This window comes from Triturus cristatus, chromosome 12 (genome assembly GCF_964204655.1).
Source record: "Triturus cristatus chromosome 12, aTriCri1.1, whole genome shotgun sequence".
Taxonomy (NCBI): Eukaryota; Metazoa; Chordata; class Amphibia; order Caudata; family Salamandridae; genus Triturus; species Triturus cristatus.
This window is the reverse complement of record NC_140595.1, coordinates 581461915-581475536: the sequence shown is the minus strand read 5'-3', so window position 1 is coordinate 581475536 and position 13622 is coordinate 581461915. Positions and strand designations below refer to the sequence as shown.

General features: G+C 46.7%; 1 protein-coding gene across 1 annotated transcript in view; it reads left to right on the top strand.

Moving 5' to 3' along the window:
- The window catches only part of PHLPP2 (PH domain and leucine rich repeat protein phosphatase 2), a 717402-nt gene extending 704335 nt beyond the window's left edge, over window positions 1-13067 (top strand). The window contains exon 19 of the mRNA XM_085638614.1: window positions 11594-13067. Within this exon, the coding sequence (XP_085494740.1) occupies window positions 11594-12739 (1146 nt within the window). The 3' untranslated portion in view covers window positions 12740-13067. The remainder of the gene's footprint in view (window positions 1-11593) is intronic.
- Window positions 13068-13622: the final 555 nt, after the last annotated feature.

Sequence of the window (13622 nt, the reverse complement as noted above, 5' to 3'; positions counted from 1 at the left end):
GCTGTATCTAACAATGTTAAAAAATAAAGAGTTAAAAAAAAAAAAAAAAAAAAAAAAGTTTGCATGAGGACAAACGACAAGGAAAAAAACACTCAATATGGTGAGTAACATGCTTTTTGAGTATTGTATTTGCATTTGTTCCACCGATTTCTACTCTGTTGAGCTTTAAGAAATGCTTCACACGAGACCCTTTTTGATATTCGTATGTCGCAGTGCCACCAGTCATATCATTGGGAAGTGAGACAGGACAATGCTAAAGGAGGTATTGCACTAGCAGTACCCCTGTATGGGCATGTTAAACTAGCCTGTGGAAGCCCTAAACTGCAGGATTCCTTCTACTCCCTGATTTCTGTTAACTGAGCTCTGCCCCTTGTCACCCGTCATGGACATTACATTTCATTTCTCCACCTGCAGGATTTTAATTGCTTTTTAATGAATGTTAGAATATCCTCCCCATGTGCCAAATCTTGAAATATCTTTGTTCTTGGAACACATTTTAATGGGTGCAATTTTCCTTTGCCACTGGAAACATTTGTTGAATATAATAAGCTATTTGTAACTGTACCTAAACACTATAAATAAGCCATTTGTAACTGTACCTAAACACTATAAAATACACTTGGTTGTAAAAACACCCCTTTAACTATCTCCCCCAAAATTAAAGTAGAAAAGGAAACGGTGCCCCTACATGTTACAACCTACACAAGGGTGTTTTGTAACAGGATTCCAGAAGAACATTTGTACAGGATAGCATTGTAGTCGTAGGTATAAGTTCCTTTTCAGCTCCATGGAGTATGAATCTTGAACACAGCTCTGAGTCACAATACCAGCTATTTGACAAGTGTTTCCTGTAGTATTTAGGAGTTTTTCTATGACACATTCACAGTTTGTGTGATTTGTCTTCCATAAGCTCCCACCGCTGATGTTTTTAGCATATATCAGGACGTCCTAGTTGACTGAAAGACACTGAGCTCATTCCCCTGTGGACCAGAGCCACCTTCTGTCTCACACTCCGCAAATCATCAAAATTGCAAAGAAAGGTATTCACTGCACCATGGCATTTGGTGGGCCCACTCCAAAACTCAGGGACATCATTACTGGAAATCTTGCTGTCAGTTGTCGCCAAAAGGAGCTTCCTCAATAGCTTGGTCGTCCACCTTGGGAAGGGCTTAGACATTGACGCAGCAATTTCAGTTACCTTTATGAGCAGTCAACATGGACTGGTTCCTGTGCCGTATGCCACTGCTTACAAGTTAAACTGTTAATTATTATTCAAACTTTAACTTCACTGCATCTCCAGTGGGTGTTGTTAAGGAGATGGAAGACTGCATAGAAAGAACCATTTTAAAATGCTGATGCACAGAGTGCACATTTGTTCCAGAGACACTAGTTGCAGCAATGGCAAGAAGAAAACAGTGAGGGATCATTTAGTGAGGGTTTATACTCTCTTCAGGCATTTTTGGGAAAAAACAAAGGAAGAACTAGTCACAACAATTACAGTTGTCAAAAACATGCAAAAGGCCGCCAGAATGAATAATTGTCTATTCCTCATGTACCTTACTATTCTGCACCAACTCAAGAGCTTCCTATTTCAAAGGTGTTGGCTTGTGTATCAGTTTGTAAAGCTTTTCAGAAGAGTTGACGATCGTAACGAATGCATTCTTGCTGGGTTGGCGAGGTCAAGAGGGAGAGGTGGTGATCAGATGACTCTAGTCTGCTTGCTGCCGTTGTGAGTGATCTACTTGTCACTGAACGGGGGTACAGGTTCCTACAGACAACACAACCAACGCGTGGTACTGCAACAAGCAGGACACAGTGGCTTCATGGGCTCTGTGCCAGGTGGACCTGCGGCTCTGGAAGGGACTGAATGCTCAGGGCTTCTCACTGATTACACAGCATCTGGCAGGGCCTTTAAACTCCAGGGAGGATGACCTCAGCCGAGGTTGCCTAGCCATCATGAACAGCAGTTACACTCAGAGATGGCACAGGGCATATTCCAGCTTCAGGCGAACCCTGGCCCAAACTGTTTGCCACAGCAAAAAATGCACTGTCTCAAAGCTTTTGGAGTTGGGGTTCTCAATGTAGTTCTCCCTTGGAGGTGCTTCCAGTGCACTGGGGATAGGAACTCCAGTATACATTTACACCCCTACCTCTTCTGTCCAGGGTACTGAAAAAGATGTTGAAAGATGAGGCTCAAGTCATCTTAGTGGCTTCGGTTTGGACAAGGAGGGAAATACCCATAAATTCTGGCTACGAGCACATGTACTCTGATTCGACTGCCTCTTTGGGAAGACATCCTGTCAGTCAGTCAATATGTTTATTTCGGAAGATTGTTTAATAAAATATGCAAATATAAAAGGCAGGCCATTATTGCAATTACATAAGTAGAAAAAGCGAAACGTTTTATCAATAAGATCAATCCGTTATTAAAATCATCCTAAAACGTTTGTTAAAGCTCCCTAGTCTAAGAGACTACAATGCTTAGAACAAAGTACATCTTGTACATGGTATGTGTAGAAGTAGAATATCATGGCTGATATACTTATTGTAATATCGCAGTCGTAGTAAAGGTACACTGCTTGTCTTAGTTCCGGAGTTCCCACAAGGCAAGGGCTTTCATGGCAAATCACAGATTTATCTAGTTTAAAATAGAGTTTAAAAACCACCAAATTAAAATTTAAGACCATTCCCTTTCCTTATAATGGTGACAGAAAATAGATAAACTGCTTACTGCAAAAATTATGGAAGTGGACCTGTTGTCTTTAGAATTCTTAGCGCCTCCAGATACCTTCGTATACCAAGATATTTACATAGGGATCATAGCCACTTCCCTCCTGGTTTTGTATATGCTTGACAGAAAAAAATTGCATGGTGTACTGTTTATTATGTAGCTTGCAGCATTGGGTGCATCTAGACATGCTACCGACCCTCCCACTAGCAACCCACGAAGCCATAAACAATCCTAGTTCACGTGTGTCATAGCGGAATTTTAAGTAAAGTTATTTTGCTACTTGCTTAAGTGGTAGGTTGAGAAAGACCTCATAGCTGGGTGTATCCTTCACCTCCTGTCAAATCAGCAGAGATGGGTGCCATCAAAGGGCATGTCTATAAGAGAAGATTAGACATCCCCCAAAAAGCCAGTCATCCTCAAGCAGACTTAGCGCCTCAAGGCCACTGCCGATGAAACCGCACTGCCTAGATAGTCAGACGTGTCAAGTCCCCAATGGGGAGTGAACTTTGCTGCATCTCTCCCATCAGCAACTGCCTGAGAGAGTAAGGCCCAGAACTCTGGTGCCATGTCAGCGGGCAAGAACGTAGCTCAAAGGGGTATCCTCAATGCTACCTGGTGACATATATCGGTCTGTTGGCAGTTGTAGTCCCCAGCGCCTGCTCTGAACCGGCAACTTCCTTAATTACGTTATGTCACCCTCATCATGTGATATGTTCTTTCTCCATGTTCTAGTACATTGTGGTGTATCTGGCAGGGGTATTGTAGTGACCATGAGGCTAGTGCTAGGTTGATCTAACATAAGTCAAGAGTATGTGTGTGGTATAATGTATTATGAATACATTCAAATAATATTAATATTCAAGGATTTTTCTAGGCTACAGGTACATGAGAACTCTCAATATGAGTTTGTGTGAGTATTTCTGTGTAGTTGTGTCCTGTGTTTTAGTCTTTCATATGTTCTAATCTCCTGTGTTTGTATCCAGGCTAGGAACTATGGCCATCATATTCTAATTATTTAGAAATGTGTCCTCATCAAGGAATGAGGATGCATTAGTGTAATATGGATAGGTTTTCATATTATGGTCAGTGTGCGGAGTGTCTTATGCAAAACCTAATGGTATAAATTTATGTAGGTATATGTGAGCGTTTCTAATGTGCTGGATCACTGTTAATCTGATATACATACATAAAAAGTCCTTATTAAATGAAGAGGTATGTTCTTACATTACTTTCCCTCAACTCCTTTTCTGTACCGTGTCATGGTGGGATACAGTTAAGATTGTGAAAAGGAAGAGATTTGAGGTAGTGTTCATATTTTACAGACAATATGTTAAGGCGATGGAAGAGAGAGTAAGAACTCAGTTTGTTTGAAATGGACATTAGCATACATCATATTTCCACTGTATGCTACAGAAATCAAACCAAAGTTGAGGTAAACAGTCTCAGTATTTTCACCAGTACTCAAATGTGTATAGGTTTTACACAAATACCTCCAGTGTGTCCAGGCTGATGATCTATAGGTTTTCTCTTTCCTATAGGTTTAGTTCATGATTCCCCCTCAGTGTTGTTTCTCTGTATTGTAAAACCCTTTTACGTTCACCAATGTTGTCCACTTAATTGGATCAGCCAGTGGTAATGTTCAGTTCTTTGAGTTCTTTCTTGACCAAGTCTGCTCTCAAGATCTATAGACATTCTCTGCCTTAAATTATGTTCACAATTGCCTTTCTTGTTGGTTTCAGGCTATGTTTAATCCCAAAAAAGGTGAAGCTTCTATTGTGTTTATGGTTTTCGTTGAAGTGTACCCCCAGTGGGATGTTGAAATAGTCTTCTGTTAATATTGCAGCTATGTTGTATCCTAATTTTCAGAGGGTGAATAGTACTAACAGCATAGATTTTGACAGAAGGTTATTTTATAATGTGAATTACATAGATCTTATTGCAGGTGCTCCAGTGTTGAATTTTGTAAATTTTGAGTCTGTTGTTTTGTGCTCTCTCAGTTTGCAGATAAAACTGTCTAAACAATTTAAAAAAAGCCTTTTGGTTTTGGAAATTGAGTTGATTTGGTTCTAGTATTTTTTACAATCTGAGGAACAAAGTATGGGTTTGAGATTAGTACCTTAGAATTAACCCCAGGCGTCAGACTGGATCCGGAGAATTTTTTCCTCAGCAGTACCTCTGCACGTCGGTAGGTGGTGTCGATCGACTCCACATTCGTCGTTGGCATCTTGATCGCCCGAATGACATTGCAGTATCTACTTAGATGCTGCCCCTGCGCGCTGATGTTAGTTATTTCTTTTTTCGCGCCAGCCAGCGCAAATCCGGAGAGAGCGACACCTCGAGTCACTTTTTGACTCTCTTTTTGCGACTTTTTGTCGACTTCTTTTTGAGTCCTCACAACTCCTGGTGCACAGGGATGTCATCGTGGCAGACCGGCTTCAAGCCTTGTGGCTCCTGCCACAAACTGATGTCGGTGACGGATCCCCATCTCGTGTGCCTATGGTGTGTGGAGCACGACCACGGGCCAAAGTCGGGCTCCGACTGGCAGGCCATGACCCAAAGTCTTTGCGGGAGCATTACCGAAAGCTTCTGGAGGCCCGACAGTTGGCTCCGCACCGTTCGAGGTCTCAGTTGAGAGAGAGTTCGCGGGACCGGTCGCGGAGCTATCACAACCACTCCTTGTCTTCGGTTAAGTCAAAGCACAAAAAGAAGGCGAAGAAGCATTATCACTCTTCACATTCTCCCCATCCGTCGGCCGACGTGACGGGGGTTGCGGAAGGTTGTCGTCCGGCTCCGCCCGCGGAGCCTGTTGGGTCGACTCCGAGCCTTCTTCCCTTTCCGGGAGCCGGAGCGACCCCTGCCCAACTTCGTAGCTTTTACAAACCCTCCACACGATCTTTGGGCAGCCCGACTCTACCGGCGTGCCTTTGGGCCCTGCGGACTCGGCTGGGGGCTCTAGGCCTTCAATGCCGGCAGCTTTGGATCTGGCGCGGCAGGTCCCCCAGGGATCCAGGCCTGGATCGGCGCTGGTCAACCTCGTGACACCTCCTCCGGCGCCAAATCCATTGGCGACACCTCCGCACCATCGGATGCCGGTTGTGTCCCCAACCGACATCGACCCCAGCCTCCCTTTCGAGATGGACATGAAGCTGGACCAGCGTCGGCCGACTTCGGAACCGGTGCTCACCAGTACTTTTGTGCCCCTGTTCTCCCCTGGTGTTCCCTATCGCCATGAGTGGCTACCAGAGGAGGGTGAGGAGGACTGGGAGGGGTCTGTGGACCCTCTGGCAGACCAGTTTGAAGATCCCGGACTGGAGAGAGGAGTTGGGTGAGGCCAGTGGTCTGGACACCTCCCCATGCCTTGGCATGCTATCTCCCCCTACCGTGGCTACAGAGGAGGGTACATCATGCGCAGTGGTGTTGCCTAGGGCGGCTGAGGCCTTAAAAGTAGAGCTTCCTATGGTGGTGGTCAGGACTAATCTCCTGACTGAGGTGCTTCAACCAGCAGCGGCCTCTTCAGAGCCCCTGCTGCCGTTCAATGAGGCCCTCACGGACATCCTTTTGGGCACTTGGTTCAAGCCCAACACACAGACTCCTGTGGATTGGATGACTGCCCAACACCACCGCCCGGCCCCGGGCAACCCCATTTTCCTCTCCCAACACCCCACCCCTGAGAGCTTGGTGGTCCAAGCCTCGCCTTCCAAGGGTGCATTCCCTACTGCACCACCTGATAGGGAATCCAAGCAGTTAGACCACCTTAGGAAGAAAATGTTTTCTTCCTCCAGCTTAGGACTGCGGTCGGTGAACACGGATGACTCTTGGGCCGTTACTCCCACTCTGTGTGGGACACGGTTGCGCAGGTGCTGCCACAGTACCCAGAGGAGGCCCGGGCCGTGCTGTCATGCAGTTGCCAAAGGGAGAGACGCAGCGAAGTTCGCCATACGATGTGGGCTGGACACCGCCGACTCACTGGGCAGGACGATCTCAATGTCAGTAGCCCTGATACGCCACGCCTGACTGTGGTGCACTGGCTTTACGGGTGATGTCCAAGCTACGCTTTTGGACATGCCCTTTGATGGCCGTCGCTTGTTTGGCGACAAAGCAGACAACGCGCTCGAGCGCTTTAAGGACTCCAGGGCTACGGCCAGGTCCTTGGGCCTCGCTTCTACCTTTCGCCCCACACAGTCTGCTTTTCACCCCTTTCGTGGCTACGGAAGGGGTGCCCTGCCACGTTCCGCCCAGAACCACAGGCCTGCACAAGCTGTCCTGCCTCTGCGTGGCCGGGGACGTGGGACCCACCGTCCTGGGTCTAGGGGCCAGCGGGCAGGCATCTCTACCAACGCAGCCTCCAAGCCCTCCTAGTCCGACCTTTCAGGGCCACCATTCGGCAGTGGGTGTCAGGATTCGCCGTCAGCTCCCACACTGGCTCAACATCACGTCGGACAGGTGGGTTTTGCAGATAGTACGAAGGGGCTACTCCCTCCCCTTTGAGACTACCCCTCCATCTATGCCACCTCAATTCCATTGCATGTAGGAGGATCACTTGGCCCTTCTCCAATAGGTAGTGACGGCTCTCTTGGCCAAGGAAGCCATCGAGCGAGTTCCTGCCACAGAAGTAGGTCATGGTTGTTACTCCCACTACTTTCTGATGCCCAAGGGCCTGCGTCCTATCTTGGATCTCAGGAACGTCAACCACTTCCTGCGGAAGGAGTTGACACTGGCTCAGATCCTGTCTGCCCTCAACCCTGGAGACTGGATGGTAGCGTTGGACTTGCAGGACGCTTACTTTCACATCCCCGTCCTTCCGGCCCATCGGCGTTACCTACGGTTCACGTTGGGCCATGAGCACTTTCAGTTTACAGTGCTCCCCTTTGGCCTTACCAGCGCCCCTCTGGTGTTCATGAAGGTGATGGTGGTGGTCGCAGCTCATCTGCGCAGATCAGGCGTTCCGGTCTTCCCCTATCTCTACAACTGGCTGTTGAAGGCGGACTCGCCCCAGGCTGTCGTCTTCCACCTCCAGACTATGGCCGATCTCCTGTATTCGCTGGGGTTTACGATCAATGTGAATAAGTCACTCCTGATTCCCTCTCAGAGCTCTTTTTCATCGGAGCAGTTCTGGACACAGCGCCGTTTCGGGCTTATCCTCCCGAGCAGTGAGTCCGGGATATTCGGGCTATGATTCCAATCTTTCAGCCTCTATCCTGGGTTTCGGCCAGACTGACCCTGTGGCTACTGGGCCTCATGGCCTCCTGCATCCTGCTGGTGGACTATGCCAGGTAGCATATGCGGGCTCTGCAGTGGAAGCGGAAGTTCAAGTGGGCACAGCATCAGGGGAATCTTTCCGATTATGTCCAGATTTCGGTGGACACTGCACACCAATTGCAGTGGTGGCTAACGAACCAGGATTGGGTCAACGGCAGGTCCCTCTCCCTTTCCCAGCCATAGTTCACAGTGGTGACAGATGCCTCACTTCTGTGGTGGGGCGGCCACATGGGAGAGACGGAGATCAGAGGCCTCTGGTCTCCGGCTGAGTCCGGACTACACATCAACCTTCTGGGGCTTTGGGCGATCCGTCTTGCACTGAAGGTATTCCTTCCTTCTGTCAAAGGGAGAGTAGTGCAGTGTTCACAGACCACACCACCGTCATATGGTACTGCAACAAACAGGGCGGGGTGGGATCGTGGACCCTATGTCAGGAGGCACATCGTCTCTGGAAGTGGCTGGAACATCAGGACATGTCCCTGGTGGTTCAGCACCTGGCAGGTTCTCTGAAAGCCACGGCGGACAAACTCAGCCGCCGGTGCATGATGGATCACGGACAACGTCTTCACTCGGAGGTGGTGCAAGGTCTCTTTCAGCAGTGGGGAGAGCCTTGGTTAGATCTATTCGCCACCGAAGAGAATGCGCAATGTCAGCAGTTCTACGCATTGGAATTTCCAAGACGGCACTCGCTAGGCGACGCTTTTCGTCACAAGTGGAGTTGCAATCTTCTATACGCTTTTCTGCCTATACCACTCCTGCCCAGAGTGCTGAAGAAGATCAAGTGCAACTGGGCCCAAATCATTCTTGTGGCCCCAGACTGGGCACGAAGAGTCTAGTATCCAGAGCTTCTGCACATGGCCATTGATCCTCCGATCAGACTGCCTCTTCGGGAGGATCTTCTGTCGCAGCAGCAGGGGACGGTCCTTCACCCGAACCTGTCCAGCCTCCACCTCCTTGTGTGGAGATTGAGCGGTGACAGTTGACAGCTTTAGACCTTCCTCCCGAAGTCTGTAACGTTATCTTGGCAGCCAGGCATCCCTCCACTAAAACGGTATACGCCTGTAGATGGAATACATTTGTGGCATGGTGCGCAGCAAAGGCTGTGGATCCCCTTTCTGCCCCTTTTCATAGGTTCTCCTCTCCATTCTTTCTTTGGCCCAGCAGGGCTCTGCTCTGGGTACTCTAAAAGGCTACCTTTTGGCTATTTCACCCTTTCTTCGGCTGCCTGATCAGCCTTCTCTTTGCAAGTCCCGTATTGTAAGTCGCTTCCTTAAGGACATTACTCACTTGTTTTCTCCCATTCCTTTCGTAATGCCCCAGTGGATCTTAAACCTGGTTCTCACCTACCTTATGTGCACTCCTTTCGAGCTGCTACATAACTGTCCTCTCAGACTTTTGACTCTTAAAACTGCCTTTTTGGTTGCCATCACCTCTGCTCGCAGGGTGAGTGAGCTTCAGGCTCTTTATTCCAAACCTCCTTTCCTGGCTGTTCATCCGGGCAAAGTTGTCCTTCGCACTAGGCCTTCTTTCCTTCCCAAAGTGGTTATTTCTTTCCACATAGGACAGACCATTACTTAACCCACCTTCTTCCCGCCCCGCATCCTTCTAAAGAGGAGAGGCTCCACCGTCTGGATCCAAAACGTGCGCTGTCATTTTATCTGGATTGCACAAAGCAATTCCGGGTGGATGACCAGCTCTTTGTTGGCTATGGGGGAACCAAGAAAGGTTGGGCTGTGCAAAAGCAGATCATCTCTCGATGGGTCCTCCTTTGCATCAAAATCTGTTATTCCTTGGCAAAGAAGGAACCTCCAGTGGGGCTGTGCGCCCATTCCACCAGGGAGACGGCAGCCACTACTACTTTGGGACGTGGAGTCCCTCTTCATGACATCTGCCAGGCAGCCACGTGGGCTTCATTGCACACGTTTAGTAAACACTACTGCCTGGACAGACAAGTCCGGAGAGACGGCTTCTTTAGCCGTTCGGTTCTCTAGGACTTTCTGGTGTGAACTTAGCTCGCAGACCCACCTCCGGGGTTGGTATTGCTGGTGTATCTATTCTAAGGTGAGGAATCCATAACTAATAGTCTCTTCCAGATGAACAAGTTACTTACCTTTGGTAACCATATATCTGTAAGAGATCTATATTAGCTATGGATTCCTCACCGCCCCACCCATCCTCCCTGTTATGCGAACTGATTTCTAGGGTAAGGGATTCCCTTTCAGGGCCCTAGTTTTTGTGCACGAGTGGTCAGTATCTTGCATGGCTCTGCGTTTCTGGCATGGAATGTCGTGTAAAGAACTGACGTCAATGCTCGGGGGCAGCGTCTAAGTAGATACTGAGAAGTCATTCCGGCGATCAAGACGCAAACGACGAACGCGGACTCGCCCGAAGCCTCCTACCGACACGCAGAGGTACTGCTGAGGAAAAATTTCTCCTGATCTAGTCTGACACCTGGGGGTAATTCTAAGGTGAGGAATCCATAACTAATATATGTTTCTAACAGATATATCGTTACCGAAAGGTAAGTAACTTGTTAATCGTCACCTTAGTCATCACATTTTGTCCGATTTGCAGAAGCATGAGGAAATACCTGTATATATAAATACAGATTTTCATGATTTTCTGCCACATAAAGGGCAATGTCATCCCCTGAAAGGCAGATTTTGGATGCCTCACTCATCCCCAGACAGCATTCACCTTTTTATTCTGAATAAAAATAGGAAGACAATCAGTTAATATGGCATATGTTGGTTAGGGTTGGTAGAGGACATCTGTTCCTTGGCTACTTTTCAATTTACATTTTCCAACTGGGTTACTAGGAAAAAAGCATTATATCACCTAACAATAAACACAAGGACTATAAGTTCAACAGGTCGAAAGCTTTCTTTTCTACTTGATGTAGTTTCGCCTCCAGCCCTCAGTAGTAATTCATGCATGCAAATATTCCCCACCGTAGTAAAGAAGGGACATGTTTTTCTCGAGATGTAAACTCTGATATTAGTCTTCATTTTATTTCATATATACAACCAAACGTCCTTCTACGCATCACTGTTTTGTCATAAAATAAGTCCAGTCTAGGCAAAGAAGAGGACTGGAGTTCAGGAACTAGAGGGTGGCAAAGGGGCACAGCCTTGTAGTGGACCCTTCTAACCACTCTTAGGGTTCAGTAACTAAGTATTCTAAACCAAATGTTTCTTGCTCTGGGATGACTTCTCATATGCATGTCTCAACGCACTGGAGTACTAGCAGTACTGGAGACATAATGAGTATGGTTGTTTTTCAAAGAGACATCTCTGATATTGAAGATCAAAATGTATATGGGTCCAGCCCGAATACAGCCTATGCAGATTAAGTATGGAACTGCTGGGTAGCCTAATGCAGCAAGAACCTAGAACAGCCATGCTTAGTTAATACCAGACGGTGTGGATACATCTAACTGCTGTTCTTGCTCCACATCCTTGTATGATCGCTGCTCGCAGTGATGTAATATTGTACTTTTCGTGAAGGTCTCACCTCTGTCTTCAGTGCTTTATGAATATTAAAGTATTTTTAATATTATGCTTGCCCACTGTTCAAAACTTAAATTGTCATTTCTCTTTGCAGGATAACAAAATAAACGGTGTGACTTGTTGCACCCGTATGCTCGGCTGTACCTACCTGCATCCCTGGGTCCTCCCGAAACCACATATCTTTTCCATCACACTTACTGTTCAGGACGAGTTTCTAATTCTGGGTAACAGAGGTCTTTGGGAGAACATGTCTCACATTGAGGCTGTGAAGGCTATACGGCATGTGCCTGATCCTCTTGCTGCTGCCAAGAAACTTTGCACTTTTGCTCAAAGCTATGGCTGTCAAGACAATGTTGCTGCCATGGTTGTTTGTTTAAATGTTGGTGAGGACAACTGCACATGTCAGATGCAAGGCCTTACCCTGCCAAGCCATGGTGGGTTTCACTCTACAACCACAAAGGAAACTCTTGAACCAGTGACTGCCTCATCTAGTAGTGGTATTGCCTCTGAGTTCAACAGTGAATTGTCAGCTTCAGAAGTGAGCAGTGAGGTAGGCTCCACAGCTTCAGATGAACACATGACTGCAGGTCCAGAGGTGGGTTTAGTGCCAAGGCCTGAGAGGCGCTGCAGCTTGCATCCCATCCCTTCCACTAGTGTGTTTCAGCGCCAACCTTCTTGTGCCACCTTTTCCAGCAACCAATCAGACAATGGTCTCGACAGCGACGATGAGCCTGCAACCGATGGCATAGTGAGCAATGGCAGAAAAGTGGAGGTGGAAGTAGATATCCACTGCCTGAAGCTTAGAAGCTTGGAAACATCTATTCCTACTACAGATGAAGGATTGTCCGCAGCTGGTTCAGAGGAAGATTGTGGTGGACTCTGTTTCACAATCCGAAGAAAAAACAGCAGTACAGTCTCGTCCTCTGCAAAGGAGAGAGATGCCTTGCACAAGTCTCCCTCCACCTCCTGCCTCTTTGGCAAAAAACTCTCCAATGGATCAGTGGTGCCACTTGAAGAGAGTTTAAATGTGATAGAAGTTGCAACTGAGGCTCCCAAAAGAAAAACAGGATATTTTTCTGCCCCCACACAGCAGGACCTTGAGGATAAGTTTGTTGTACCACCTGATCTAGAAGAGGAAGTGAAGGAACAATTGAAACATCATCAGGAGATGGGTTCTGCAGCAGAACCAAACAAAGAGGATAGGACTATTCCACCTGAGGAATTTGACACAGCTTTATAACCCTTTGAGGAACACAGATGATATGGTCCCCCTTGTGCGCTACAGCACCAAGGAGTAAACAGACTACAATACTGTTAAACTTAACAGAGTGAACTGAAAAAAACACTCTTTCCAAAAAGTTTCAACAAGATCACGGCGGATACTTGAATCCAAAGTTTGGTCATGGTCTCACTTTGCTGAGATCATCGGTCAGGGATCCTCCTTTGTACTCAGGAGACACAGAACAAATTTTGCCTTGGGTGTAATTTCCATTCTCCCTTCCCTCATCTCAGCTGCTTGCGCTCTCACGTTCTGCAATGCTGATAAAGAACAGCAGACTTTACTGTGACGCCATTGTTCCTTCTCCATTATTTGTATCCTCCATAAATATTGTCTACTGTTTCCTCACATTTAAACACTGTTTTTCAATTTCTTGAGGTTAAGTAAGGCTTTTAAAATACTTTACATGTTTACATCCAGATGTCATTTGGGCTCTCTTGAATGTTTGTGCTAATGTTATCACTCCTGTGAGTATGGCCATGCTACACCATTCCCATAGTTTTTAATTATCTCTTCTTTCATCTTATATTCTGGCATAGTTACTTGGGGTTAAAGGTAGTTCATAAACAACTCTGGAAGCCTTCCTAAAATAGATGAACATTTTACTTTTTTTTGTGGTTTGATCTTATGGATGCATTTACCACCCTTGATCTATTGTTTACATCCATATACATATTTTTAAGATATATATAAGATTTTCAATCATGTATGTTTTGATTTTGGTGCATAAAAGCATTACTTAGGAGTGGCAATTCATGTTTTGCACAAAACATGAATTTGCAACCTGTAAATGGATATACTCACAGTTAATATTACTTGCCAGTATATGGGTATTCATAACCCT